A 26,317-nucleotide genomic window follows, 5' to 3' on the forward strand; every position below is an offset into this window, starting at 1 on the left:
GGAGAAAATGAATAATTCTGCAAAATTGCCATGTTTAGAAGGAAAAAAAAAACCTGTCATCTTTATCAAAGCCTCTTTGCCCTGAATGTTCTGAGACTGGAAAACTACTGGGATGCATTGGGTCCTGCTTTTAATTGAGATCACTCTGCCATGCAAAAGAGGCCATAGCCATACTACCAAATAATTGTATAGCTGGGAAATGGGCAATAATGGAGATTGTATTGGATCTCTAGTTAGAATTACAATATCACTTGTTTTTGTTGAATTGCAGCAATAATGCTGTAAATATGAGGTACTACTGACAGCAAAACTATCACTATATACTACTGTATGACAGTTTATAGTACTTGATTACATGTTCTTGCTGTGGCATAGTTCTCCTTTATTGCAAAAATTCTAACTTGGAATTAATTGTAGATTATAAAATTGTTTTTCGTCTCAGATGATGGTTTTAGGATCATGAGGAAATTGTGTGTCCCTCAGATGAACTTAGCTCTCTTCAGTACTATTGAGCAGAAAAAGTATATCATAGCTTATAGATTTGTGTCTACTAAACACTTTTAGCCTCAGTAACCATTTGCTTTGTTTGTATGTAAAAGGAGCAATCTTAAGATTTTTCTTCTAGACTCATAGTAACATACATACATAGTAAATGAAGGCTGAGAAAGAACAAATTGGTCCATCCAGTCAGTCCAGTTATGATTCGTTCACTTGGGGCAGATGAACACAAAAATTCCAATACTCAACACAAAATCAGCTCTCAATTCCTTCCTGACAGTGCTAGTTGGGTGGCAAACTTGTCAGTTTATGGTTAGCTTCTTACAAGAGATTATATAATGTTCTGTTTTTATTATCTTTTTCCTTCACAAGTTTGTGATGATGAATCTTCATGTCTTTTAGAATTACAAGTAGCCACTATAGCTGTTGAGAATTGTGGCCGCAGCCGGGTCCCCTCTTACCGCTAGGCTCTCCTCCAGCACTGCGGGCTGCGGCGGAGCCTTCTCATGGCGTTCTCCCCACGAGGGAGATGCCTTCAGCATTCTTGGGCAGCTCCCCCCACTAGGCTCACGCTTGCCCGACTGCCCTGAATTTAAAGGGGCCGTGGCGGGAAACCACGGCCTGGCCCATTTCCTCATGTCATCACCCTGGGACTATTTAAAGGCTGCACCAGGTAGTCTCTGGGAGTATCTAGTTGCTGTTTCCTGCTTGTTCCTGACTCCCAGTACCCGGTTGGTGCCTGCATCTGCTCCTGCATGCTCTTCTCCAGCTCCTGAGTTCCAGGTCCCGCTTGCTGGCTTCTTCGGTTCGACTTCAGCTTGATTCCTGGTTTTCGTCTGTCTGCTGCCTGTCCTGAACCTCTGGACCATGATAGAATCCTCACATCTGCCGCCTGCCACGACTGACTGCTCACCTCTTCTCGTCTCCAGGAGACCTTCTCCTAAGTCCTGCCTTCCCCAGCACCCAAGGGCTCAACCTGAGGGGAACGAGGGCTGGTAAAGGTCCTGTCTGGTCTCCTGGTTCATAGTGGATAACACATTGAAATCATCAGTTCAGTGTGCTACGGCAGTCAAAAAAGCAAACAGAATGTTGGGAATTATTAGAAAGGGAATGGTGAATAAAATGGAAAATATCATAATGCCTCTGTATCGCTCCATGGTGAGACTGCACCTTGAATACTGGGTACAATTCTGGTCACCGAATCTGAAAAAAGATATAATTGCGATGAAGGTACAGAGAAGGGCTACCAAAATGATAAGGGGAATGGAACAGCTCCCCTATGAGGAAAGAGGTTAGGACTTTTCAGCTTGGAGAAGAGACGGCTGAGAGAGGATATGATAGAGGTGTTTAAAATCATGATAGGTCTATAACAGTAGATGTGAATCGGTTATTTACTCTTTCGGATAATAGAAAGACTAGGGGGCACTCCATGAAGTTAGCCTGTGGCACATTTAAAACTAATCGGAGAAAGTTCTTTTTCACTCACAGAATTAAACTTTGGAATTTGTTGCCAGAGGATGTGGTTAGTGCAGTTAGTATAGCTGTATTTAAAAAAGGATTGGATAAGTTCTTGGAGGAGAAGTCTATTACCTGCTATTAATTGAGTTGACTTAGAAAATACCATTGCTAGTAATAGCAGTGGCTAACATGGAATAGACTTAGTTTTTGGGTACTTGCCAGGTTCTTATGGCCTGGATTGGCCACTGTTGGAAACAGGATGCTGGGCTTGATGGACCCTTGGTCTGACCCAATATGGCATGTTCTTATGTTCTTCTTAATGAACTCATGCAACTCTGCGCAGTCCCCTCACCCCGGAAGAAAGGAAGCGCCGCCATTCCTTAGGCTTGTGCTTGTACTGCAGTGGTAAGGGACATATGTTGAGACAGTGCCGGGAGCGACCAGAAAACTCCCAAGCCTAGGCATTACTGGGGAGCTAATCCTAGGCTGTGTGAATCCTGCTCCCCAATGCACAGTTCTGGTCACACTGGAGTACCCTGGGGGGGGGGGACCTTTGCCACGTTGGTCCTTATTGACTCCGGGGCTGGGGGCAACTTCATCCTTGCTGATCTGGTCCAACAATTACAACTGCCCAAGGTTGCCCGTTCTCCACCGCTATGAGTGTTCTCCATTCTTGTTACTCCCCTGCCGGGCAGCATCTCGTCCACTACAACTCCCGTGATCCTTCACACAGAGATTCTCCATGATGAGATCTCCTTTTACATCCTGAATAAATCCATCCATCCCATAGTCCTAGGTCTACCCTGGCTTCAGAGGCACTCTCCACTCATCAATTGGGAGTCCCTGCAAATCACAGCCTGGAGCCCAACCTGCTTTATGACTTGCTTGCCTACTCTGCCACGTCCCAGTGTTCCTTTCTGTTACCTCTCTGACACTGCCGCCTCAGTATGCAGAATATGCAGGTGTTTTCTCCAAAGAAAAGGCTCAACTCTTGCAGAACACTGGATCTTCGATTGCGCCATTGATTTACTGCCCGGTGCTATATCCCCTCAGGGGCGAGTTTACCCTTTGTCCCTACCTCAGACTCTGACAATGTCCCAGTACATTCAAGAACATCTGAATGTACTGGGACATTTTTTGTTGCTAAAAAATATGGTTCTCCGAGGCCCTCAACTCCTATATCGGGGTCTCAACTCCATCACCTGCTGGGACTGATATCCTCTTCCACTCATCCGAGCTTTTGGACCGCTTACAAGGAGCCAGGATCTTTACTAAGTTAGATTGCAGAGGCGCATATAATTTAATAAGAATAAAATCTGGTGATGAGTGGAAAACTGCATATAATACTTGTGATGGGCATTACGAGTATTAGTCATGACTTTTGGACTTTGTAATGCATCAGCAGTTTTCCAAAACATGCTCCACTCTTCAGTGATTGTATACCTCCATGATGTCCTTATATACTCAACAAGAACTTCAGGTGTTGCAGCGTCTCCGCGAGAACCACCTGTTCGCTAAATTGGAAAAATGCGTATTTGAACAATCGTCCTTACCCTTCTTGGGTTACATCATGTCAAACTCAGCATTTCATATGGATCCAGAAAAGGTTTCAGCCATTAACGATTGGCCTTGGCCAGTAGGAGTAAAAGCTCTTCAATGCTTTCTTGGTTTCGCAAACTTCTACAGACATATCATTCCGTACTATTCACAGAAGATAGCCCCACTCACCGCTTTATCCAAGAAGGAGGCCAATGCCAGAGAATGGCCCACAGAAGCCCTTCAGGCTTTCGAGGAACTAAAACAAGCCTTCCTGCTAGACTCTTGCCTACACCACCCAGATCCCACACGACCCTTCATGGTGGAGGTAGATGCTTCTGACATCGCTGTGGGGGCTGTTCTCTGCCAACTGGGACAAGGGCTCACTCCTTGCTTGTTCTTCTCTCGAAAGTTTACTCCCCCCCCCCCCCCGCGCCAAGAAGAATTACGATATAGTGGGCAAAGAACTCCTAGCTATTAAAATGGCGTTTGAAGAGTGGCATCAGTGGCTGAAGGGGGCCCAACATCCAGTGGTGATGTACACAAATCTGCTTCACTTTTTTGAAGGAGTTAATAAACATGTGGATAAAGGTGAACCGGTAGATATAGTATACTTGGATTTTCAGAAGGCGTTTGACAAAGTTCCTCATGAGAGGCTTCTAGGAAAAGTGAAAAGTCATGGGATAGGTGGCGATGTCCTTTTGTGGATTGCAAACTGGCTAAAAGACAGGAAACAGGGAGTAGGATTAAATGGGCAATTTTCTCAGTGGAAGGGAGTGGACAGTGGAGTGCCTTAGGGATCTGTATTGGGACCCTTACTGTTCAATATATTTATAAATGATCTGGAAAGAAATACGACGAGTGAGATAATCAAATTTGCAGATGACACAAAATTGTTCAGAGTAGTTAAATCAAAGCAGATTGTGATAAATTGCAGGAAGACCTTGTGAGACTGGAAAATTGGGCATCCAAATGGCAGATGAAATTTAATGTGGATAAGTGCAAGGTGATGCATATAGGGAAAAATAACCCATGCTATAATTACACAATGTTGGGTTCCATATTAGGTGCTACAACCCAAGAAAGAGATCTAGGTGTCATAGTGGATAACACATTGAAATCGTCGGTTCAGTGTGCTGCGGCAGTCAAAAAAGCAAACAGAATGTTGGGAATTATTAGAAAAGGAATGATGAATAAAACGGAAAATGTCATAATGCCTCTGTATCGCTCCATGGTGAGACCGCACCTTGAATACTGTGTACAATTCTGGTCGCCGCATCTCAAAAAAGATATAATTGCGATGGAGAAGGTACAGAGAAGGGCTACCAAAATGATAAGGGGAATGGAACAACTCCCCTATGAGGAAAGACTAAAGAGGTTAGGACTTTTCAGCTTGGAGAAGAGACGACTGAGGGGGGATATGATAGAGGTGTTTAAAATCATGAGAGGTCTAGAACGGGTAGATGTGAATCGGTTATTTACTCTTTCGGATAGTAGAAGGACTAGGGGACACTCCATGAAGTTAGCATGGGGCACATTTAAAACTAATCGGAGAAAGTTCTTTTTTACTCAACGCACAATTAAACTCTGGAATTTGTTGCCAGAGAATGTGGTTCGTGCAGTTAGTATAGCTATGTTTAAAAAAGGATTGGATAAGTTCTTGGAGGAGAAGTCCATTACCTGCTATTAAGTTCACTTAGAGAATAGCCACTGCCATTAGCAATGGTTACATGGAATAGACTTAGTTTTTGGGTACTTGCCAGGTTCTCATGGCCTGGATTGGCCACTGTTGGAAACAGGATGCTGGGCTTGATGGACCCTTGGTCTGACCCAGTATGGCATTTTCTTATGTTCTTATGTACACCCTAGAGGAAAGGTGAAATATGCTAGAGATATTTAAATATCACAAAGGTTTCCATGCACAGGAGGCAAGTCTCTTTCAAAAGAAAGGAGGCTCTAAAATGAGAGGTCATGGGATGAGGGAGAAAGGAGGAAGAGTCAGGAATAATCTTCGGAAATATTTCTTTACACAGAGGGTAGGGGATGCATGAAACAGTCTCCTAGTGGAGATAAGAGAGACAAAAACAGTTTCTGAATTCAAGGAAACATGGGATAAATAAAGCTAAATTAATTGGGTGGACAGGAAGACTAGATGGACTATATGGGCTTTTTCTGCTGTCATGTTTCTATGTTTTTCCCAATACCATGAGCATTAGAGTACATAACTTTCCAGGTGCTGCCCTTTTTTCCCATATTTATACATGTTTTACTTAGCTGAGGACTTTGTTCACCCAACCCCAATGATTCTAAGTTTAAAGTCCTCCTCAGTAGATTTACTAGCATGTATTGGTAATGTCTAGTAGCTGTAGTAACCTAGATCCAGCTGTCATCTTGTGGTCCAGTTTCACCTTCCTCTCTATCTTGCATGCCTCATTAAGCATTTCATCAATGTAGTCCTCATTCTATTGATGCTGCTCAGTCTTGCCACCCCTCTCCGAGTTCTACCACCTATTTCCTGAGAGAGTCAACCTACAGAAATATTTTGCAGTAAACTAGATCCTCATCCAGGACATTCATCTGGACAGCAGTAGAAGTAGTAACAATGACAACAGATTTGGCAATTCAAATTTTGTTCTCACTTCAGTAACAGCAACACCAAGTCCCTCCACCCTGTAGAAGTCACTCAGAATATATATATAGCAAACCTGCCATAATAATACAGCACTAACTCCCAGAACTCAAACGGCCCCTGTGACATAGTAAAGGCAAAGGCTATCGGCGCCATTTTGAATACTGGCAGCCGATGCCAGAGTGCAGGAGATTGCTCCAGGACCCCCGCTGGACCCCCAGGGACTTTTGGTAAGTCTTGGGGAGGGGTCAGGAGGGTGGAGGGTTGTAGTTAATTAAATTTAAAGGGTTGGGGGATTTTTTGGGAAATGACTACAGAAGTTACTAATGAACGGATCGGGGTCCCCCGAGAACGGAGCAACGGATTTGGCTCCCCACGAATACCGAATGGGACAAATCCGTCCTTGCTGCACATCCCTACTATGCTTTGTCTGCTCCAGGCATAAGGGCTGTTCTCTGCTGCCTGAGATTTGGGGCACTGGCCTATGTTCACTGGGGAAGTGCCCTATATGCTCATGCAATGGGTCCCCTACTATTCCCATTGATGAAAACATCCTTGCAGATGATACCCCTTTGGACCTAATGCCTGGGGCAGCTGTTCCCTCTAGTCCCATCGGCAGTTGAATGTAATGCTCAAAGGGAGCTGTTAACATTTCAATTTAGCACAGGGCCTTTTTTAAATACAGCACAATGTGCTTTGTGGGTGTCTCCTATCTTCTAACAGGCTTAATACATCGTCTAGATTATTTTTAAGTAATTCCAGTAGAGCACGGAATTTGCTCTGGTCATTCTTCAGTAGGTGTCATCTTAACCAGCATCTAGGAAAGACATAATATAAATTTCTACCTGGGTCTGAGAAGGCCTGAAGGAAGAGTCTAAGCCATTTTGCAGTGAATCTAGGAATGGCTGTATCTTGTAGAGGCTGTCTGCTATCTGGCTGGAACGGAAGGCCACAATGTGGAAATACTTCAGGATCTTCTCGAACCTGAACTGGGTCATAAGAAGTGCGATGCTCTTGTTGCTGTAGAAGCCACTGCTCCAAATGCTGAGCACAGATTCGCAGTGATGAGTACTTGTGGAGATCATGTAGCCCAGGAAGGACTTCATTTCCGCCAGAGTGACATCCACCCAGGTGTCGTCATTTCCAAATCTTTCTTGGTACTTCTTGGCATACATATTAGTTTGTGTCACCATGTTCTTTATGATATTGTCTGGGACAAAGAGCTGAAAAAAGTCCATTACACTTGCAGTGGGTGGCATTTTACGGGTTGGACCTAAAAGAAGAACAACAATACATATATACATATATATATAAAAAATTATATTTTATAATAAAGCAAAATTGCTTACCTTGTAATAGGTGTTATCCCAGGACAGCAGGATGTAGTCCTCACATATGGGTGACGTCACTGACGGAGCCCTAGTGCGGGAAAACTTTCTGTCAAAGTTTCTAGAAACGTTTGACTGGCCCTGTGAGGCCACTGAGCATGCCCAGCATGCCATGATATTCTCTGCCACAGGGGTCTCTCTCCAGTCTCATATGTAGCAATAAGCTTTAGCAAAAATAAAATAATAAAATATAACATTCCCAACTCCGCGAGGTGGCGGGTGGGTTTCGTGAGGACTATATCCTGCTGTCTTGGGATAACACCTATTACAAGGTAAGCAATTTTGTTTTATCCCAGGACAAGCAGGATGCTAGTCCTTACATATGGGTGAATAGCAAGCTAGAGGCTGAGTCATTTTGTAGTGAAGCAACAGTGAAGTATTGTTGGTGAAAATGAGGCAGCTGAAGATCACAGCATATTGGATGTAGAAGGAGTTGGGATTAAACTGGAAACAAGTTCTGTAAGACAGACTGCCCATAGGCTGAATCTTGTCGTCCCTGTTTGTCCAAACAGTAATGAGCTGCAAAGGTGTGAAGAAAACTCCATGTTGCTGCTTTACATATGTCGAGAATTGGCACTGAACGATAATGTGCTACTGAGGTTGACATTGCTCTTACTGAATGCGCCTTTACTCGCCCTTGGAGAGGAAGGCCTGCTTTTTCATAGCAAAACTGTATGCAATCTGCTAGCCAATTGGATAGAGTATGTTTACCTACACCTTTACCTGGTTTGTTTGGATCATAAGAATCAAACAGTTGAGTGGATTTCCTATGGACTGCAGTGCGGTATAAGTAAAAAGCCAGCACACGCTTACAGTCCAAGGTATGTAAGGCCCGTTCTCCTTGGTGAGAATGAGGTCCTGGAAAGAATGTGGGTAAAACTATGGATTGGTTCAAGTGGAATTCCGTAACTACTTTGGGAAGGAATTTTGGATGTGTACGGAGGACCACTCTGTCATGTAGGAATTTTGTATAGGGGGAGTACGTGACAAGTGCTTGTAACTCACTAACCCTTCTAGCCGATGTAATGGCTATGAGGAAGATAGTCTTCCATGTGAGAAATTTAAGATCACAGGAATTCATGGGTTCGAATGGAGAACGCATGAGCTTTGTTAAGACCAGATTAAGGTCCCATTCTGTGACTGGTGGTCGAATTGGTGGTTTAAGTTGAGTTAAACCTCTCATAAACCTGCTGACAAGGGGCTGTATGGATATTGGTGCATCTCCCATCTTCTTATGGTAAGCTGAGATTGCACTTAAATGTACTCTTACAGATGAAGTTTGGAGACCAGAGTCTGAAAGATGGTATAAGTAGTCTGAGAGAAATTGTAGGGCAGGAGAAGGGATCAATACTCTTTTGCTTGCACCACAAAGTAAACCTTTTCCATTTCGAAGGATAGTTCTTTCATGTTGAAGGTTTACGTGAAGCTATAAGCACTTGAGATACATCAGTTGAGAGTGGGAGCTACACCCAGGCGAATGGGATCCCTGACTGAGAGGTCTAGAAGTGTGGAAAACCATACTTGTCGAGGCCAATACGGGGCTATGAGTATCATGGACCCCTTGTTCTGTTGTAGCTTCACTAGAGTTTTGGTTATGAGTGGTATCAGAGGATACGCGTATAGAAGGCCTGAGTTCCAAGGACGAGCAAAGGCATCCTTGGCTGGCTGGTTCTTCCGTTTGTGTAGAGAGCAAATTTGTCTACTTTGTGATTCAGATGTGACGCATAGAGATCTACTGTTGGTTGTCCCCAACGCTGAAAAATCCTGGTCACTACTGAGGGATTCAGGGACCATTCATGTGGTTGGAACTGACTACTGAGTCGATCCGCCACTACATTGTGAATGCCTGCCAGATAAGTGGCTCAAAGGACCATGGAATGGTTCAGGGCCCAGCCCCAAATCTGTGCAGCTTCTTGACAAAGGAGATATGAGCCCGTACCTCACTGTTTGTTGATGTACCACATGGCTACTGTGTTGTCCGTTTGGATAAGAACAGTCTTGTGTGAAAGGCAGTCTTTGAACGCATGAAGCACATAACATATAGCTCGAAGTTCCAGGAAATTGATTTGGAATGTTGCTTCGAGTTTTGTCCAAGAACCCTGGGTTTGGAGATTATCTATGTGAGCTCCCCAGCCCAAGGTGGATGCATCTGTAGTTAAAGTTATCTGTGGAACTGGTTGTTGGAAGGGTAGACACTTGCACAAGTTGTCCTTGTTCAACCACCAAAGTAGAGAACGCTGCAGCTGATGGGTTACTTGAACTGTAGAATGCAGTGGTTGAATGGCTTGGATCTATTGTGATCTTAAAGTCCATTGGGTTACCCTCATGGCAAGCTGTGCCATAGGAGTGACATGAACTGTGGAGGCCATGTGGCCTAGTAAGGTTAGAAACTGATGAGCCGTTGCTTGTTTCTGTGAATGGATCGAGTTTGCCAATAGGGAAAGTGTAGCTGCTCGATCCTGTGGTAGAAAGGCCTTTGAAATGATAGTGTTCAATTCTGCTCCTATGAATTGAAGAAGATGAGATGGAATGAGATGGGACTTTTGATAATTGATGAGAAAGCCCATGGAGTGAAGTAGCGTAATTGTTCGACTGAGAGAAGCAAGAGCTCCTTGTTGAGAGTGACTTCTGATGAGCCAGTCGTCTAGACATGGGAAGACATGGACACTGTCTTTGTGTAAGTGTGCTGCTATTACTGCCAGACATTTGGTGAATACTCTGGGAGCGGAGGCAAGTCCGAATGGCAGTACTCTGTACTGGAAATGTTGATGATCTACCATGAAGCGCAGATACTTGCAATGAGGAGGGAATATTGCAATGTGAGCGTAAGCGTCTTGAAGATCCAGAGAACAAAGCCAATCTCCTGTTTGAAGAAGTGGATGTATAGTACCTAATGAAACCAGCCTGAACTTCTCTTTTTTTCAGAAATTTGTTGAGATTTCTGAGGTCTAGGATGGGACGTAGGCTTTCTTTGGAATGAGGAAATAACGGGAATAGAATCCTCTGCCCTGCTGAGTCCGGGGTACCGGCTCTACAGCCCTGGCTTTCAGAAGGGTGGAAAACTCTATTTGCAATTGAATTATGTGATTGTCGCTGAGAGAGAAAGGTCTCGGAGGAGAATCAGTTGGAATTGAGAGGAAACTGAGTTTGTAACCTCGAAAGATTATGGACAGTACCCATTGGTCTGTTGTTATGTTTGTCCAATGATCGTAAAAGTAGGATATCCGGCCTCCTACTGGTAGATCTGCTCGAGGGTTGAGGAGATGGACCTGTTCTCTGGTTGTGGCCTCAAAACCCCGCAGTTGGCCCAGTCTGAAGCGGGAGCTGACGTCGAGCAGTTCTTGTCTGCCTGGACTGAGGACGTTGTTGTGGCCTAGTAGACCTGCTTCTCGATGCTGGAAGGTAGTAGCGACTCTGTCGGTAGAATGGCCGTCTGGGTTCATGGCGTGTAGGGCAGTGAGAAGGTTGTGCAGCAGGTTCCTGTGGAACTAAGGATAGTTGTCGCAGGGTTTCTGAATGCTCTTTCAGTTGTGCCACAGTATCTTGGATCTTTGAACCAAATAGGTTGTCTCCAGCACATGGCAAATTGACCAGTTTATCTTGGACTTCAGGTCTAAGATCAGAGGCCTTAAGCCATGCCCAACGCCTAGCAGCAATTCCTGAAGCTGCTGTCCTGGAAGCTGTTCCGAAGCTATTGTAAGCAGCTCTAACCTCATGCTTCCCAGCTTCAAGTCCTTTATGGATAATGGTCTGGGCTGCTTCCTGGTATTGCTGTGGTAAAGATGTAGTGAAGTCCTGCATCTGTTTCCAGAGATTTCTCTGATACTGAGTCATGTAGAGTTGGTGGAAGGAAATTCTGGTATTCAGGATAGCTCCTTGATATATCTTCCTACCCAGGGAGTCTAAAAATCTATGATCTTTCCCTGGGCGGGTCGAAGAATGTGGACGTATTCTCTTTGACTTCTTCTGGGCAGATTCCACTACTACTGAGTGATGAGGGAGCTGCAATTTTTGATATCCAGGAACAGACTGTACCAGATACGTAGTGTCCATTTGTTTATTTACAGCAGGTATAGAACAAGGGTGCTCCCAGAGTCGATGTTGTAGATCTAGGAGGACCTCATGAATTGGTATAGCTAATACCTGCTTTGGAGGGTCAACACATTGGAGTACCTCCAATGTCTGTTGTCTAGTGTCCTCTTCCGCAACCAGCTTGAAGGGTATGGTATCTGCCATATCCTGAATGAAGCTGGTAAAGGATAAATCCTCTGGTGGAGACTTTTTCCTTTGGTCTGGAGGTGAGGGCTCCGACATAAAATCTTCAGATGATGTATCTGTGTGGGTATCATCCCAGGTGTCATTTGGATCACCCCGATATGGAGACAGTGGGGAGGGTCTCGGTGAATGATGGAGCTCCGAAGGTCCTGGTAGTGGATCATCAGAGAGTATGTCTGCAGAAGTGTCCTCTGATGGTTTTTGAGGAAGGGCATCGACCACTTTTTCTAATCTGCTCATAAGAAGTTGAAAAAGTGCCATTTCTGGTCGTTCCAGGTCCCCAATTGGCATCGACGGCACAGGGGTTAGCATCGGTGATGGCATCGATGGTTGCCCCAGTGGAGGTTTCAAAAATTTTGACGGTATCAGCGTCAATGGAACCGTCGGTATTGGCGCGAAGATCGGTGTCGATGCAGGGATTAACTTCGATGCGGACACCGACTTTGGTGTAGGCGCCGGCATCGGTGTGATCACCGGCATCGGTATGGTTACCGGCATCGGTGCTGAAGGCACTGGCATCGGTGAAGGCGCCGGAGTAAGCTGCTGTTCCTTAAGTGCCTGAAGGACCGCTTGTCTGATAAAATCAGACAATTCCGACGTTACAACTGGTGAGGGCAGAGCAATTGTACGCGGTGGCAGAGGCTGCGCTGGCATATCATCCACAGAGCCCTGTGGAGGTGCAGCAGTCGGCGTCTCTTGTTGAACAGGCTCAGGCATTGAAGGAATGGGTGTTTCCTGGGTTCGTGGCCGCTTTGCGCTTGATTCTCCTGGGGAGAGAGGTGATTCCGATGCTGATGGACGTTGGTGTCGATGTCGATGCTTTGAGCGGTGTTTGCCAACTGATTTAACCGATGCTATCAACGACATCGGCAACGGATGGTCCCCCGATCCTTCCGGACGGCGCTTTTTGAAAAGTACGCGCTGGAGACCCCCGCCGGAGACGATTTCGTCGAAGTCGAGGGAGATGGTAGAAGTTGCAGATGGAACAGATGCTCCATCTTCTCCTGGCGGGCCTTCCTCCCTTTCACCATCATCTCTGCACATTTCAGACAGGAATTGACTTCGTGTTTCTCACCGAGACACATCACACACTCGAGGTGTGGGTCCGTAATTGACATCGTACGGTTACAAACGGAACATTTTTTAAATCCTGTAGCCATTTTGTATCGACAGCCGTCAATGACAAAAGAGAAATCCTGAGAGAAAAAAGTTTTACTCGGAGAGTAAAACGAGACACAGATTTTACTCACCAGCTGGTGGAAAACCGAGAGAGAGATCCCGAGTGGGAGAATTTCTGAGAAAAATATATGACTTTTAGTCACACAAATTTGTGAGGGAACTCACAAAAGGTTCCTAATCCGCGATGCCTACAGTAGCGCGGAAAAATGAAGACTGGAGAGAGACCCCTGTGGCAGAGAATATCATGGCATGCTGGGCATGCTCAGTGGCCTCACAGGGCCAGTCAAACGTTTCTAGAAACTTTGACAGAAAGTTTTCCCGCACTAGGGCTCCGTCAGTGACGTCACCCATATGTGAGGACTAGCATCCTGCTTGTCCTGGAATAATCTGTTTTTATTGTCAACAATTCCCTACTCTTAGCTCAAGGGTAGGGAACTATGGTCCTCAAATGCAGCAAGCCAGTCAGGTTTTCAATATCCATGAGTTGCTTTTGCATGCACTGCCTCTACTGCATGCAAATGAATATCATTCATATTCATTGTGAATATCCTGAACACCTGACCAACTTGTGGCATGTGAGAACCAGCGCTGGCTATCCTTGGTTTAGCTTATTATGCTAAGACCTATCCATTTGACCTTTTTGTTATTCTTATATTTGGAAAAATAAAGGCATTACTCTATATAACGAAAATAAGAAAATCATATACTGGAATATCTTTTTAACCAACCTCTTCTATTGTAAATAAGAACATAAGAATACTTTTTTATTGATATAGTTTTAATTCAACATCTTTCACACCAGAAAAATAGAGCACAAAAACATTACTATGTCCAATTATAATACTCACCAACCAGACTAACAAGTCATTTCAGTCTGGGTGAATGGATCTGAGAATTCACTATAAGGCCAATATTCAAAAATACCTAAAGTGACTAACAAAGTTAGCCAGATAAGTTATCCTGGATATTCAGCAAGATAAACATCCCACAATGAATATTTATTTATAGGATTTTATATACCATCTTTCCAAACATAGGACAGAAAAGTTAACCAGCTAAAAACATACACAGTATGTATATAAAACATTACATGTCCATAAAACAATTCACAATCCTAAACATTTTTACTGCCAGGCTGAATAATACATATATATATATATATATATATATATGCAATTTCATTACTATTCAAATGGATAATCAGCCCGTAAAGGCCAATGTACAGATCCAGGTTTTTAAGCCCTTTTATAATGATTTTGAAGTCAGATGTAATACGTAAAGATTCAGGCATTGAGTTCCAGAGAATGGGTCCCGCAATTGAAATCGCTCTCTCCCATACCTCACTAACGGCTCGATACAGTAAGGCCGCGGTAAAAACAGTGCGGCAGTGTCAGGCGCACCCTTCCTCCCCGCACGCACAGTTCTCTTCACTAACTCCCCGATACTCTCCTCTAATCGCATGCAAATGCATGCCGCGGCTGTGAAGCGTTAGGGAAGGGTTATGCCCGCGCAACCCATTTTACTGTATAGGCGCTGTATCAGCGCCTATACAGTAACCTGGGTGCGCTGGTACCTGTCATTTCAAATGACATTTGAAATGACAGGCACCAGGAAGTGTAAAAAAGTGTAAAAAACAAAAAACCTGTGTGTTATATAAAAAAATAAAACAATTTTAAATACCTGTCGGAGGGCCGTGGGTCCAGGCGGCCGGTGGGCGGCGGGCAGCCATCAGCGGCATCCGGTAGTCCCTTCTCCCTTCCTCCCCTGCCTGGATGAGCGCCAAAATCGCACGGGCGGGTCGGCAGCGGGGGGGCGGCAGCAGGATCCGGGAGCGGAGGGTAGGCAGCAGCGGGGTCCGGGGGGGCAGCGGCAGCAGGATCCAGGGGCGGCAGCGAGATCCGGGGAGCGAGTAGCGGCAGCGTGTTCGATCGGGCAGGCAGGTAGGTGGCAAAATAAAGATGGCCGCCTGCATGGGAAAATCGTGCAATTGGCCGCTGAAGACGTGACGTCACACCCCGTGACGCCAAACGTCGTGACGTCACGTCTTCAGCGGCCAATTTCACGATTTTCCCGTGCAGGCGGGAAACCAATTTGGCAGTGCAATAATAATGGGAGATTTCAATTACCCCAATATTGACTGGGTAAATGTAACATCAGGACTTGCTAGAGACATAAAGTTCCTGGATGTAATAAATGATTGCTTCATGGAGCAATTGGTTCAGGAACCAACAAGAGAGGGAGCTATTTTAGATTTAATTCTTAGTGGAACGCAAGATTTGGTGAAAGAAGTAACGGTGGTGGGGCCACTTGGCAACAGTGATCATAACATGATGAAATTTAAACTAATAACTGGAAGGGGGACAATAAGTAAATCTGCAGCTCTAACACTAAATTTTAAAAAGGGAAACTTTGATAAAATGAGGAAAATAGTTAGAAAAAAACTGAAAGGTGCAGCTGCAAAGGTTAAAAGTGTTGAAGGCGGCGATCCACCCTACCCGCTACGTCGATCAGATCATTTAAGTCCCCTGAAGGTCCCGTCCTGCCAGCTCATCCTTGATCCGGCCGGCTAGCCCTTCAAGGAAGATCCCCTTCAGACAATCATCTTGCCAACCGACCTCCATGGCTAGCGTACGAAATTCGATGATGTAATCAGCCACCGGGCGTGTTCCTTGCCTGAGGTGCAAGAGTTCCGAGGCCGCGGTGGTTTGGCGTGCAGGGTCATCAAAGGCAAGCCGAAAATGAAGAAGGAAGTCCTCCAGGTTCTGTAGCATGGGATCCTGGCGTTCCCACATAGGAGAAGCCCAGTCAAGGGCCTTGCCATCCAGCAGTGAGAAAATGAACGCCACCTTGACTGCGTCCGAAGGAAACTGTGCAGGCAGGAGTGTAAAGCGGACTTGGCACTGATTTAAAAACCCTCAGCAGGACTTGCTGTCCCCGGCATACCGGGTGGGCGTGGGTAACTGCGTTACTGAGGTGGTAGAGGAAGCAGGTGCCGGAGGCGACACCCGAGCCGAACCCTCTAGGCGGGAGACCAATTGTTCCACGGTGGCCGCGAGGGTGTCAATGCAGTGCTCTTGCTGCTGGAGGCGTTGAGCCATACCTGGAATGGCCTGCAGGCTAGGGGCCTCCGCCGAGTCCATGGCCTTGCAAACTGTTGCAGTCTGATACTGCAGGCGAAGTAGTGGACCCTTGGGCCGGCCTACCTCGAGTGATAGGGTAGGCCGGGAGGCGGAGCCAGAAGCTCGAGGTGTTCACCCGAGAACCAGGAACCCCCCAGGAGGAGCCCGTAGGGTTCTGGCTCCTTGGGACTTGGGCAATAGAGAGAGTCCAGTGACAGGGGTGAGAGCAAGGAAGTCCAAAGGTACTTGGTAGGCAGGAGACCGGATACTGAGGCAGGCGGAGGAAAGCAACAGAGTCACTGTGGCCAGCGGGAAACAGGAGCAGGCGTAGCCTGAAACAAAGTCTGTAACGAGCAGAGGCTGGCGCACGCTGTAACCTGGAACGGGTTCCGTAGCAAGCAGGAACTGGAGCAAGCTGAAGGCTGAAGCAGGACCTGGGACGAGCCGAGATCAGTGGCAGGCAGCAGGCTGGCAAACAGGAACAGGCCAAGATCAGGGCAGGTGGCAGGCAAGGCGTAGTCAGGAACAAACCAGGGTCAGAGGCAGGCAGCAGGCAAAGCGTAGTCAAGGCAATCCAAGGTCAGCGACAGGAACTCTTGAAGACGATGCGCAACTCAGAACTACAAGGCAGTAGTGAACCTCGTTGCAAGGCGATGAGACGGCGTCCGGGCGCCGGTTAAATCGCCCTGGGTGCGTGACGTCATCATTGCAGGCGGGGCTCGACTTCCGGGTGCTGGACGCACAAAGTGAGCGCACTTGCGCACGAGGCCACGGCGAAACTGGCAGGAAATGGCGGACGCCATGTGGAGCCATCGGCTTCTTGGGATCCTGGGGTCGCGGAGTGCGGCGTCTCCAGCCGCAAAGGTAGGCACTGGTCAGGCACAAGGGAGAGGAAGCGGTGCAGACCGCAACACCTCCTTTCCTCCAGGGCGTACATATTTAGATTCTTCAATCTCTCCTCATAAGTCATTTGATGAAGACCCTCCACCTTTTTGGTCGCCCTTCTCTGGACTGCTTCCATCCTGTCTCTGACCCTTCGGAGATACGGTCTCCAGAACTGAACACAATACTCCAGGTGAGGCCTCACCAATGACCTGTACAAGGGGATTATCACTTCCCTTTTCTTACTCGATATTCCTCTCTCTATGAACCAGGCGCGTTCCGCCTCCGACCACCTGCCGTGTGCCGTACTGTCCGAGCATACTGCAACCCATCCGCAAAGGCTGTCATCGATAGTTACTACTACCCAGTTCGAGTGTCGAGATACATCCTTTCGGAAGATTGGAGTCAATCAACTACCACTCCAGGCTGGACCTGATCTGATGAGTCAGAGGCAGCCGCACCTGATCTTGTTCTGATACCGGACTCCATCGCGACAGAAGGGCCCTCTGCAGAGGTCTAATATGTGCGAAAGTCCATGGGACCAGTTCCCGCGTCGAGACCATGGACCCCAGGATCTGAAGACATTCCCAGCCCGAGGGACACTGTGCGCTCAGGAAGCCAACAACTCGTTGTCTAGCCACTGCTATTAATTGCATTAGTAGCATGGGATCTTCTTAGTGTTTGGGTAATTGCCAGGTTCTTGTGGCCTGGTTTGGCCTCTGTTGGAAACAGGATGCCTGGCTTGATGGACCCTTGGTCTGACCCAGCATGGCAATTTCTTATGTTCTTATGTCAAGAACATCCTGCCCCTCCGGATGTCGAATCTCGCCCCTAGGTATTCCAGGGACCGGGGAGGGGTCAGGTGGTTGATCACCTATCTCCACGACTTGAGCAGGTGGGTCAAGTGAAGAACCGTGCACCCGCAATCTTCCTCCGACTTCGCTTGGAGCCGCCAGTCGTCTAGGTATGGGAATACCAGTACCCCGTCCCTTCTGAGGGCTGCCGCCACCACCACCATCACCTTGGTGAAGGTGCGGGGAGCCGTCACCAGACCAAAGGGAAGCGCTCGCAACTGGAAATGCTGCTCCAGGATCTTGAATCATCAAAGGCGTTGGTGATCGGCTCGGATCGGAATATGGAGGTAAGCCTCGGAGAGATCCAAGGAGGTGAGGAACTCTCCCTTGCGTACGGTCGCAATTACGGTGCGCAGAGTCTCCATAGGAAAGCGTGGTAACTTCAGGCTGCGGTTTACGTGTTGAAGGTCCAAAATGGATCAATACTTTCCCTCCTTCTTTGGTACCACAAAATAGATGGAGTAACGACCAGTCCCTTGTTCCTCCAACGGTACCAGAACGATGGCCTGCCAACAGAGCAATCTGCTCAGGGTGTCCTCTACCGCCATCCTCTTGCTTGGGGAATCACAGCGTGACACCAGAAAGGCATCCATGGGTGGCTGAGTAAAACTCTAAGGCTTAGCTGACGTGGATCAATTGAAACACCCATTGATCAGATGTGATCCTGACACCCTCCTCGTAATAATGAGACAGCCATCCTTCCACTGCGATATCTGAAGAGTGGGTGCCCCTTATTTCATTGGGAGAATTTTCTGGCTCCTTCCTGAGCGAAGCCACCCCGGGCTCTGCTGACGGATTCTTGAAAGGAATGCTGTCGTCCCAAGGAAGGTCTGGGATCAAAGGATGCCGGTCTGGGATCAAAGGATGCTGGTCTGGGATCAAAGGATTCACAGCATTTCATGCTGTGAATCCCGAGGCTGACTTCTCGGGACAAACTCTTTACGGAACGGCTTCCGAACTACCGGCAGCCTGATGCCCTATGAGTTGCCCAGGGACCTAACCGGCTGGCACAGCTCCTCTCCAAACAGGAGCTTCCTCCGGAAGGGTAGATTTAACAAGTGGGCTGTGGTGGAAGGATCCGCCGACCAGTTGCTGAGCACAACAACTGCCGTGCCGCCATCAACGAGACCATGGATCGTGCTGAAGTACGGATGAGATCGTACAGGGCAACCACCGTATACGCCACTCCTGCCTCTAGCCGGGCTGCCTGAGCCTGCATCTACCTTCGGTGTTTGTAAGGGCTCCAAGTGCTCCTCCAGCAGCAGATAGAGCTTATACCTGGTCCGACCCCTTTTAAGACCAATCTCCAGGGAATCCCATTCCCGGCTAATCAGCTTCTGAATTTTCTCCGGAATAGGAAAAGCCGTAGGGTGGCCCTCGAAGTCCATCCACAACAGGGTTGACCCCTTCATTGTTAGAATTTTCCTGGGACAATTTGAGGGACAGTTCGTCCAGGACCTGTGGAAACAAAGGACGCAATTCCTCCTGCTTGAACAGACGAACCACCCAGGGGTCGTCCCCCTCCCTGTGGTGTCCAGCATGTCCTCCCCTGTATCTGAGTCCTGGTTAGTAACAGGGTCCCCCTGAGACGCAGGAAGAATCCCAGCCAGGGAGTCCGCTATTCTCCCCTCATTATCCTGGCCCCTGGAAGTCCCGGGTACCGGAGGGGGAAGGATTTCGGGTCCTTGGGACGGATAGCCGGACCCCCGGCATCTCCCTGGTGCCTTTTCTTGGATGTTTTCCTAGCCAGAAAGGCCTGGTGCAAAAGTAGCACAAATTCTGGGGAAAGTCCCCTGGGCCCCCACTCGACATCCCTAGAATTTTAAATATTGTCCTTCTATTCTCTTGGGCCTAGTTCAAAGACAGAGAGAGCGGGAATTAGTGGGGGGGGGGGGGGCATGGAATGAGGGCTCGCCCCTGGGGATCTTCCTTTTCCCCCAGGTCTGGTACTGGCTCTTTTTTTAGGCTTACTAGCCGTCAGAGCCATGGAAGAGGGCCCCCCCCCCCCACTGCACAGGAGGCACACAACAGTAGGACATCCAGCTGTCAAAGCAAGATCACAGGCCTTACAGGACTCTAAAATGGCCATTTCTGCCAATCTCCGCTGTTTAAACTCTTCCCCTGAAGTCTCAGGTGAAAATAATAGCAGCACTGGGCAATCACACAGGAGCTGCGAAAAAACAAAATGGTGCCCGCACCAAAACTAGCCCGGGCTCGCGTTCCGTGGAGGAGGAAGGAACAGCAGGAAAAAAAAACCCTGCTAGCGCAGAACACTCCTGATCTGCCTCAGAAAGCATCAGAAGCAGCTAGGAAGGGCAGGGAAGTTGCTCCCCCAACCTGAGGCAGCCTCAGCAGGATTGGATGCCCCTCCCCCCCAGCTGAGGAAACAGAGTCTCACCGGCAAGACAGCCGGGCTCAGCACTGCCTGCGACCAACTGACCTCCGGGAAGCCCTGAAGCAGAGAACAAACCTTGAAGAAAAAAACCCTAAAGATAATTTTTTTTTTTTTTTACTAGAAAACCAAGGAAACAAAAATCCCCACAGGGGTACTTCCCTTTCTGAGACGCTGGAGGGGGGCTTCAGGATGTAGAGGGAGCCAGTACCCTGGCTATCAACACCCCGGAATTCACAGGCTCTTACAGTCAGGATGCACAACCACCATCTGCTGGAGACAGAGAAATACTGAGGAGCTACAGGTGGCACCTTTGGGATAAGGCAATGCCTCAAAGTTTGTTCTCTGCCTCCATCTGCTGGTAGGAGTGCATAACCCACTGGTCTTGATTGATCACGGTATGTCCAGGAACATGTTACAAGAGATAAAATACAAAAACAAACAGGAAAAAAAGCCAATGGTTTAAAAATTTGGTATGATATGAAAAATATTGCAGCAAATATTGGGACGACTATCATAATTTGACCAAACAATGCTGGACCACACAATGAAGTCATGTAGACAACCTCAAAAAAGAAAGCAGTGACTGGGCACCCAGTACCACGCTACTGTTCCAGGGGCTGAGTTACGCGAGTCTTACAGGGGGCTGATGAAGCTTGCAGGCTCTATGCAGCTCAGGTTTTCAGCTAACAATAGTAAAAACATCTCTCACAAATATAATATCCCAACTCATCCAAACCAGAAGATGATTATAAAATCAATAGAATAGAAAATCAAATAAACTTTTATCTTTTGGGTGGAGGGGTGGCATGCAGCAAGTAAATGATATAGGCACTAGATAGATAAGCACACTATAGAAAATAGAGATAACAAGAAATCTTCAAGAACAAGTGGAGGGGACAACACAGTTAACAGGACAGGAAAATAGATGTTCTTAGGTAAATGAAATAAAAAGATAGATAAAAACTGTAACAAAGTTATAAAGAGAAAAAAAAGGTAGATAATAAGGACAGCTATTTGATGGCTAAATTAGGGCCCTGTTTACTAAGCTTTTTTCCCATAGACACGAAATGTGAACACCTTTACAGCCCGATACTGTAAAACCGCGGGAGAGCGGACGAACGCCCGCTCTCCCGGCGCACGCACCGGCCCTTCGCCGGTGCAAGCTATCCAGTATGCTCCAGCATGCAAATTAGGCGACGCGGTGCAAACGAGGGAAAGGAGGCGCTAGGGACACTAGCGCATCCCTAGCGCCTCCTTTTGGCCTGGAGCGGCGGCTGTCAGCGGGTTTGACAGCCGACGCTCAATTTTGCCGGCGTCGGTTCTTGAGCCCGCTGACAGCCACGGGCTCGGAAACTGGACGCCGGCAAAATTGAGCGTCCGGTTTTCGGCCCGACAGCCGCGGGCCAAATTCAAATTTTTATTTTTTTTTTTTACTTTTGGGGACCTCCGACTTAATATCGCTATGATAATAAGTCGGAGGGTGCACAGAAAAGCAGTTTTTACTGCTTTTCTGTGCACTTTCCTGGCGCCGGAAGAAATTAGCGCCGACCTTTGGGTCGGCGCTAATTTCTTAGAGTAAAATGTGCGGCTTGGCTGCACATTTTACTTACTGGATCCCGCGCGCATACCTAATAGGGCCATCAACATGCATTTGCATGTTGAGGGCGCTATTAGGTGCCGCGGGTGGGCCGCGTGTTTTCCTCCCCTTACTGAATAAGGGGTAAGGGAAAACACGCGTCCAGAACAGGCTGACAGTGCGCTCCGACGGAGCACACTTTACTGTATCGACCTGTTAGTAAATAGTCCTCTTAGATCAAACAGGCCTATCCAGTACCGAGCGGTAGGAAGAGCTGCGTTAGTGCCTACGGCACCCGCGGTTACCGCCCGCACAGTGCAGCTCACCTACCGCTCGATCCTGAACCCTAATTATCAGGTCGATACAGTAAAGGGTGCTCCGTCGGAGCGCACTGTCAGCCTGCTCTGGACGCGTGTTTTCCCTTACCCCTTATTCAGTAAGGGGAGGAAAACACGCGGCCCACCCGCGGCACCTAATAGCGCCCTCAACATGCAAATGCATGTTGATGGCCCTATTAGGTATGCGCGCGGGATCCAGTAAGTAAAATGTGCAGCCAAGCCGCACATTTTACTCTAAGAAATTAGCGCCGACCTTAATTTCTTCCGGCGCCAGGAAAGTGCACAGAAAAGCAGTAAAAACTGCTTTTCTGTGCACCGTTCGACTTAATATCATAGCGATATTAAGTCGGAGGTCCCCAAAAGTAAAAAAAAAAAAAAAAAATTTTTGAATTCGGCCCGCTGCTGTCGGGCCGAAAACTGGACGCTCAATTTTGCCGGCGTCCGGTTTCCGAGCCCGTGGCTGTCAGCGGGCTCGAGAACCGACGCCGGCAAAATTGAGCGTCGGCTGTCAAACCCGTTGACAGCCGCCGCTCCAGGCCAAAAGGAGGCGCTAGGGACGCGCTAGTGTCCCTAGCGCCTCCTTTCCCTCGTTTGCACCGCGTCGCCTAATTTGCATGCTGGAGCATACTGGATAGCTCGCACCGGCAAAGGGCCGGTGCGTGCGCCGGGAGAGCGGGCGTTCGTCCGCTCTCCCGCGGTTTTACAGTATCGGGCTGTTAGTAAATAGTCCTCTTAGATCAAACAGGCCTATCCAGTACCGAGCGGTAGGAAGAGCTGCCTTAGTGCCTACGGCACCCGCGGTTACCGCCCGCACAGTGCAGCTCACCTACCGCTCGATCCTGAACCCTAATGATATGTAAATGTAAACCGCGTCCGAAAAGCCTTAGGCCCGCGCAACCCAGGATACTGCATAGAGCGCCTATACAGTATCCTGGGTGCGCGGGCCTAAGGCTTCACGCCACGCTGGTATCTGTCATTTCAAATGTCATTTGAAATGACAGATACCAGGAAGTTGCTTCGCCGATGTCAGTGTCTGTTCTCCCCTCCTCCCGGAGCAGGGCGCGAAAAGCCGCCTTGCTCCGGGAGGAGGGGGGACACTAGCAACGGTGAAGCAACGGCGAAGACAGCGCAGAAGCAACGGCGAAACGACTTTTCAGTGTCCCCCCTCCTCTCGAGCAGGGCGCGAAAAGCCGCCTTGCTCCGGGAGGAGGGGGGGACACTGACAGCGGCGAAGACAGCGCAGAAGCAACGGCGAAACGACTTTTCAGTGTCCCCCCTCCTCTCGAGCAGGGCGCGAAAAGCCGCCTTGCTCCGGGAGGAGGGGGGACACTGACAGCGGCGAAGACAGCGCAGAAGCAACGGCGAAACGACTTTTCAGTGTCCCCCCTCCTCTCGGAGCAGGGCGCGAAAAGCCGCCTTGCTCCGGGAGGAGGGGGGACACTAGCAACGGTGAAGACAGCGCAGAAGCAACGGCGAAACGACTTTTCAGTGTCCCCCCTCCTCTCGGAGCAGGGTGCGAAAAGCCGCCTTGCTCCGGGAGAAGGGGGGACACTAGCAACGGTGAAGACAGCGCAGAAGCAACGGCGAAACGACTTTTCAGTGTCCCCCCTCCTCTCGGAGCAGGGCGCGAAAAGCCGCCTTGCTCCGGGAGGAGGAGGGACAGTGGCAACGGCGAAGACAGCGCAGAAGCAACGGCGAAACGACTTTTCAGTGTCCCCCCCTCCTCTCGGAGCAGAGCGCGAAAAGCCGCCTTGCTCCGGGAGGAGGGGGGACACTAGCAACGGTGCAGCAACGATGAAGCAACTTACTTTTCTGAAGTCATCATCAGGAACATATGCGATCGTAGCTCCTCCCGACCAAGATGGCCGCCTGCACGGGGGAAGCTGCAATTGGCCGCTGAAGACGTGACGTCACGTCTTCAGCGGCCAATTGTACGCTTCCCCCGTGCTGGCGGCCATCTTGGTCGGGAGGAGCTACGATCGCATATGTTCCTGATGATGACTTCAGAAAAGTAAGTTGCTTCATCGTTGCTGCACCGTTGCTAGTGTCCCCCCTCCTCCCGGAGCAAGGCGGCTTTTCGCGCTCTGCTCCGAGAGGAGGGGGGACACTGAAAAGTCGTTTCGCCGTTGCTTCTGCGCTGTCTTCACCGTTGCTAGTGTCCCCCCTTCTCCCGGAGCAAGGCGGCTTTTCGCGCCCTGCTCCGAGAGGAGGGGGGACACTGAAAAGTCGTTTCGCCGTTGCTTCTGCGCTGTCTTCACCGTTGCTAGTGTCCCCCCTCCTCCCGGAGCAAGGCGGCTTTTCGCGCCCTGCTCCGAGAGGAGGGGGGACACTGAAAAGTCGCTTTGCCGTTGCAGTCTCCGTGGCAGCCCCAGTCCGGACATCGGAGGGGGGCTGCAACGCTTTTTTCGTTTTTTTTTTTTTTTTTGGCTTCGGGAGTAGGGGAGAGGACTGGGGCTGCCACGGAGACCGGCACCCATGATCGCAGCGGGGGCTGGGGGAAAGCTTGCCATCTACTCTACCTCTACCGTAGGGGTCAGGGTAGGCGGTAAGTTTGCAGGTTAAACACGCGACAAAACGGCAGGGAAAACTAGAGATAGTCGGGGCGCGGGTTACGGGATGCTAGGGAATAGCTAATTCACTCGTTTGCATGCAATATACATGCCGCGGGTGGAAGGGGTTGCCCGTGGAATTTAGGACGCGGTAGGAGTAGGTTAAAGGGGATTTGGGATTGCAGGAAGGGCTAACGCGGCCCGAACGTGAGTTAAAAGCGGCTTAGGAGCAGGATAAACGCGGCTGCACTTTACAGGATAGGCCTGAAAGTGAGCTGACCCTTACCGCTGTTTTCGGTGAAGCTGGGAGTGGGCACCTCTTGAAGCGCTGGTGTCCAGTCCTCCTCCTGCAGCTCTACCTGCGCTTGGTTGCAGCTTTCGCACTGCTTGGCGGCCGCCGCATGGCCCCCAGGGGCCAGGGATGCAGTCCTCTCCCCGTCCCTATCTGGGCGCTCTCCGTCGGAGCCGGCGGTGGAGGAGTGCGAATCGGGAGACGTGCTATAGAACGGATTGTCGCTGCTGTCCTCCTCTGACTCCCCAAAAACGTCGTCAGAGATCTGCAGGCTTTCATAGCGGGAACGGGCCGCCTCCAGCAGGGAGGGCGCCTTGCTCCAGCCTCCAGCCGGCTCTGACATGGTCCGCTCGCAGCAGAAGGAACAGAACGAGAGAAAATGGGAGACCTCTGTAAGTATCTGGCGTGCCTGAGCAAACTGCGTCACTCTCTGTACAACGTCCCTTTCCTGCCAATGAAAAGGGAGCGTCCAGTTCAATAGCTCCAAATAATATGCAGACTATACCGCGTCTCCTGTAAGGAGAGGAAGGGACCCTGCAGGGAATCTACCATATTTGAATAGATTTCTTCAATCTTTCTAATTGTAGAGATAGACTATAAAGTACAACTACGGAGGGGTTTATATATGGATTAAGAAGCCAATGAAATGCAAATAGAGGGAAAGGAACCTCCACTAGGGTGAGAATGATCCTAGCTTTAGCAGGCTTATGGCGGAAGCGAGCCTGACTGGATGTAAAAAAAAGCCCGGTGGGGTTTGGGCAAACTTAGGACTGGACTGCCTATCTCCGCCTATTCTGCAACCCTTGGGCCTGATCTGTCCACAGAAGCTGGTCCTGAAAGTAGACTGGAATGCCGGGTAAAGAGCAAAATTGCATGAGCAGAGAACGAAAAAGAATATAGATTAAAAGAGACATGGGAGAGGCTGGAGAGGAAATAATGATATGAAAGGGGAAAAAGTTTTTTGTTTTTATGCACTGCATTTACTTTTGTATTTTTTAGTAGTCTGTGATATTTGAATAGTAATGTGTACAATTTATTTATTTTTATTTATTTATAATTTTTTATATACCGCCGCTCATCAAAGATATCACGTCGGTGTACAGTGAACAGGAACTTACGCCGGAGCGTTATACATTTAAGTGTTATACAATCGCTATACATTTAACAATAGTAAAAATATAAATTTTTGAACATAAAACAAGTAGAAGTCTTTTAAAAAAACAGAACTATAATTTAGGTGTAACTTAACTGAGCTGAGTTAAACAGAATGGGAGAAGAAAGGGATTCTAGTAAATAGGGTATGAGAGAGGGAGAGGGTTAGGATGAGATGGAGTTCTAAAATAGAGGTA

General features: G+C 48.4%; 1 protein-coding gene across 7 annotated transcripts in view; it reads right to left on the bottom strand.

Moving 5' to 3' along the window:
* Positions 1–25,339, bottom strand: part of PGBD5 (piggyBac transposable element derived 5) — a 340,612-nt gene extending 315,273 nt beyond the window's left edge. For 6 of the 7 annotated variants that reach the window (XR_003855485.1, XR_003855484.1, XM_029594253.1 and 3 more), the window contains exons 1-2: positions 24,963–25,339; positions 6,967–7,394 (exon numbers count right to left, since the gene is read on the bottom strand). Coding sequence is in view for 5 of the 7 variants with exons in the window: in XM_029594253.1 (XP_029450113.1) it covers positions 6,967–7,394; positions 24,963–25,311 (777 nt within the window). In the remaining 2 variants the exon portion in view is untranslated. Of the gene's footprint in view, positions 1–6,966; positions 7,395–14,643; positions 14,699–24,962 lie in introns of those variants that run through there. The other variant, XM_029594256.1, reaches the window with a different exon arrangement.
* Positions 25,340–26,317: the final 978 nt, after the last annotated feature.

This window comes from Rhinatrema bivittatum, chromosome 3 (assembly GCF_901001135.1).
Source record: "Rhinatrema bivittatum chromosome 3, aRhiBiv1.1, whole genome shotgun sequence".
In the NCBI taxonomy this organism is placed as follows: Eukaryota; Metazoa; Chordata; class Amphibia; order Gymnophiona; family Rhinatrematidae; genus Rhinatrema; species Rhinatrema bivittatum.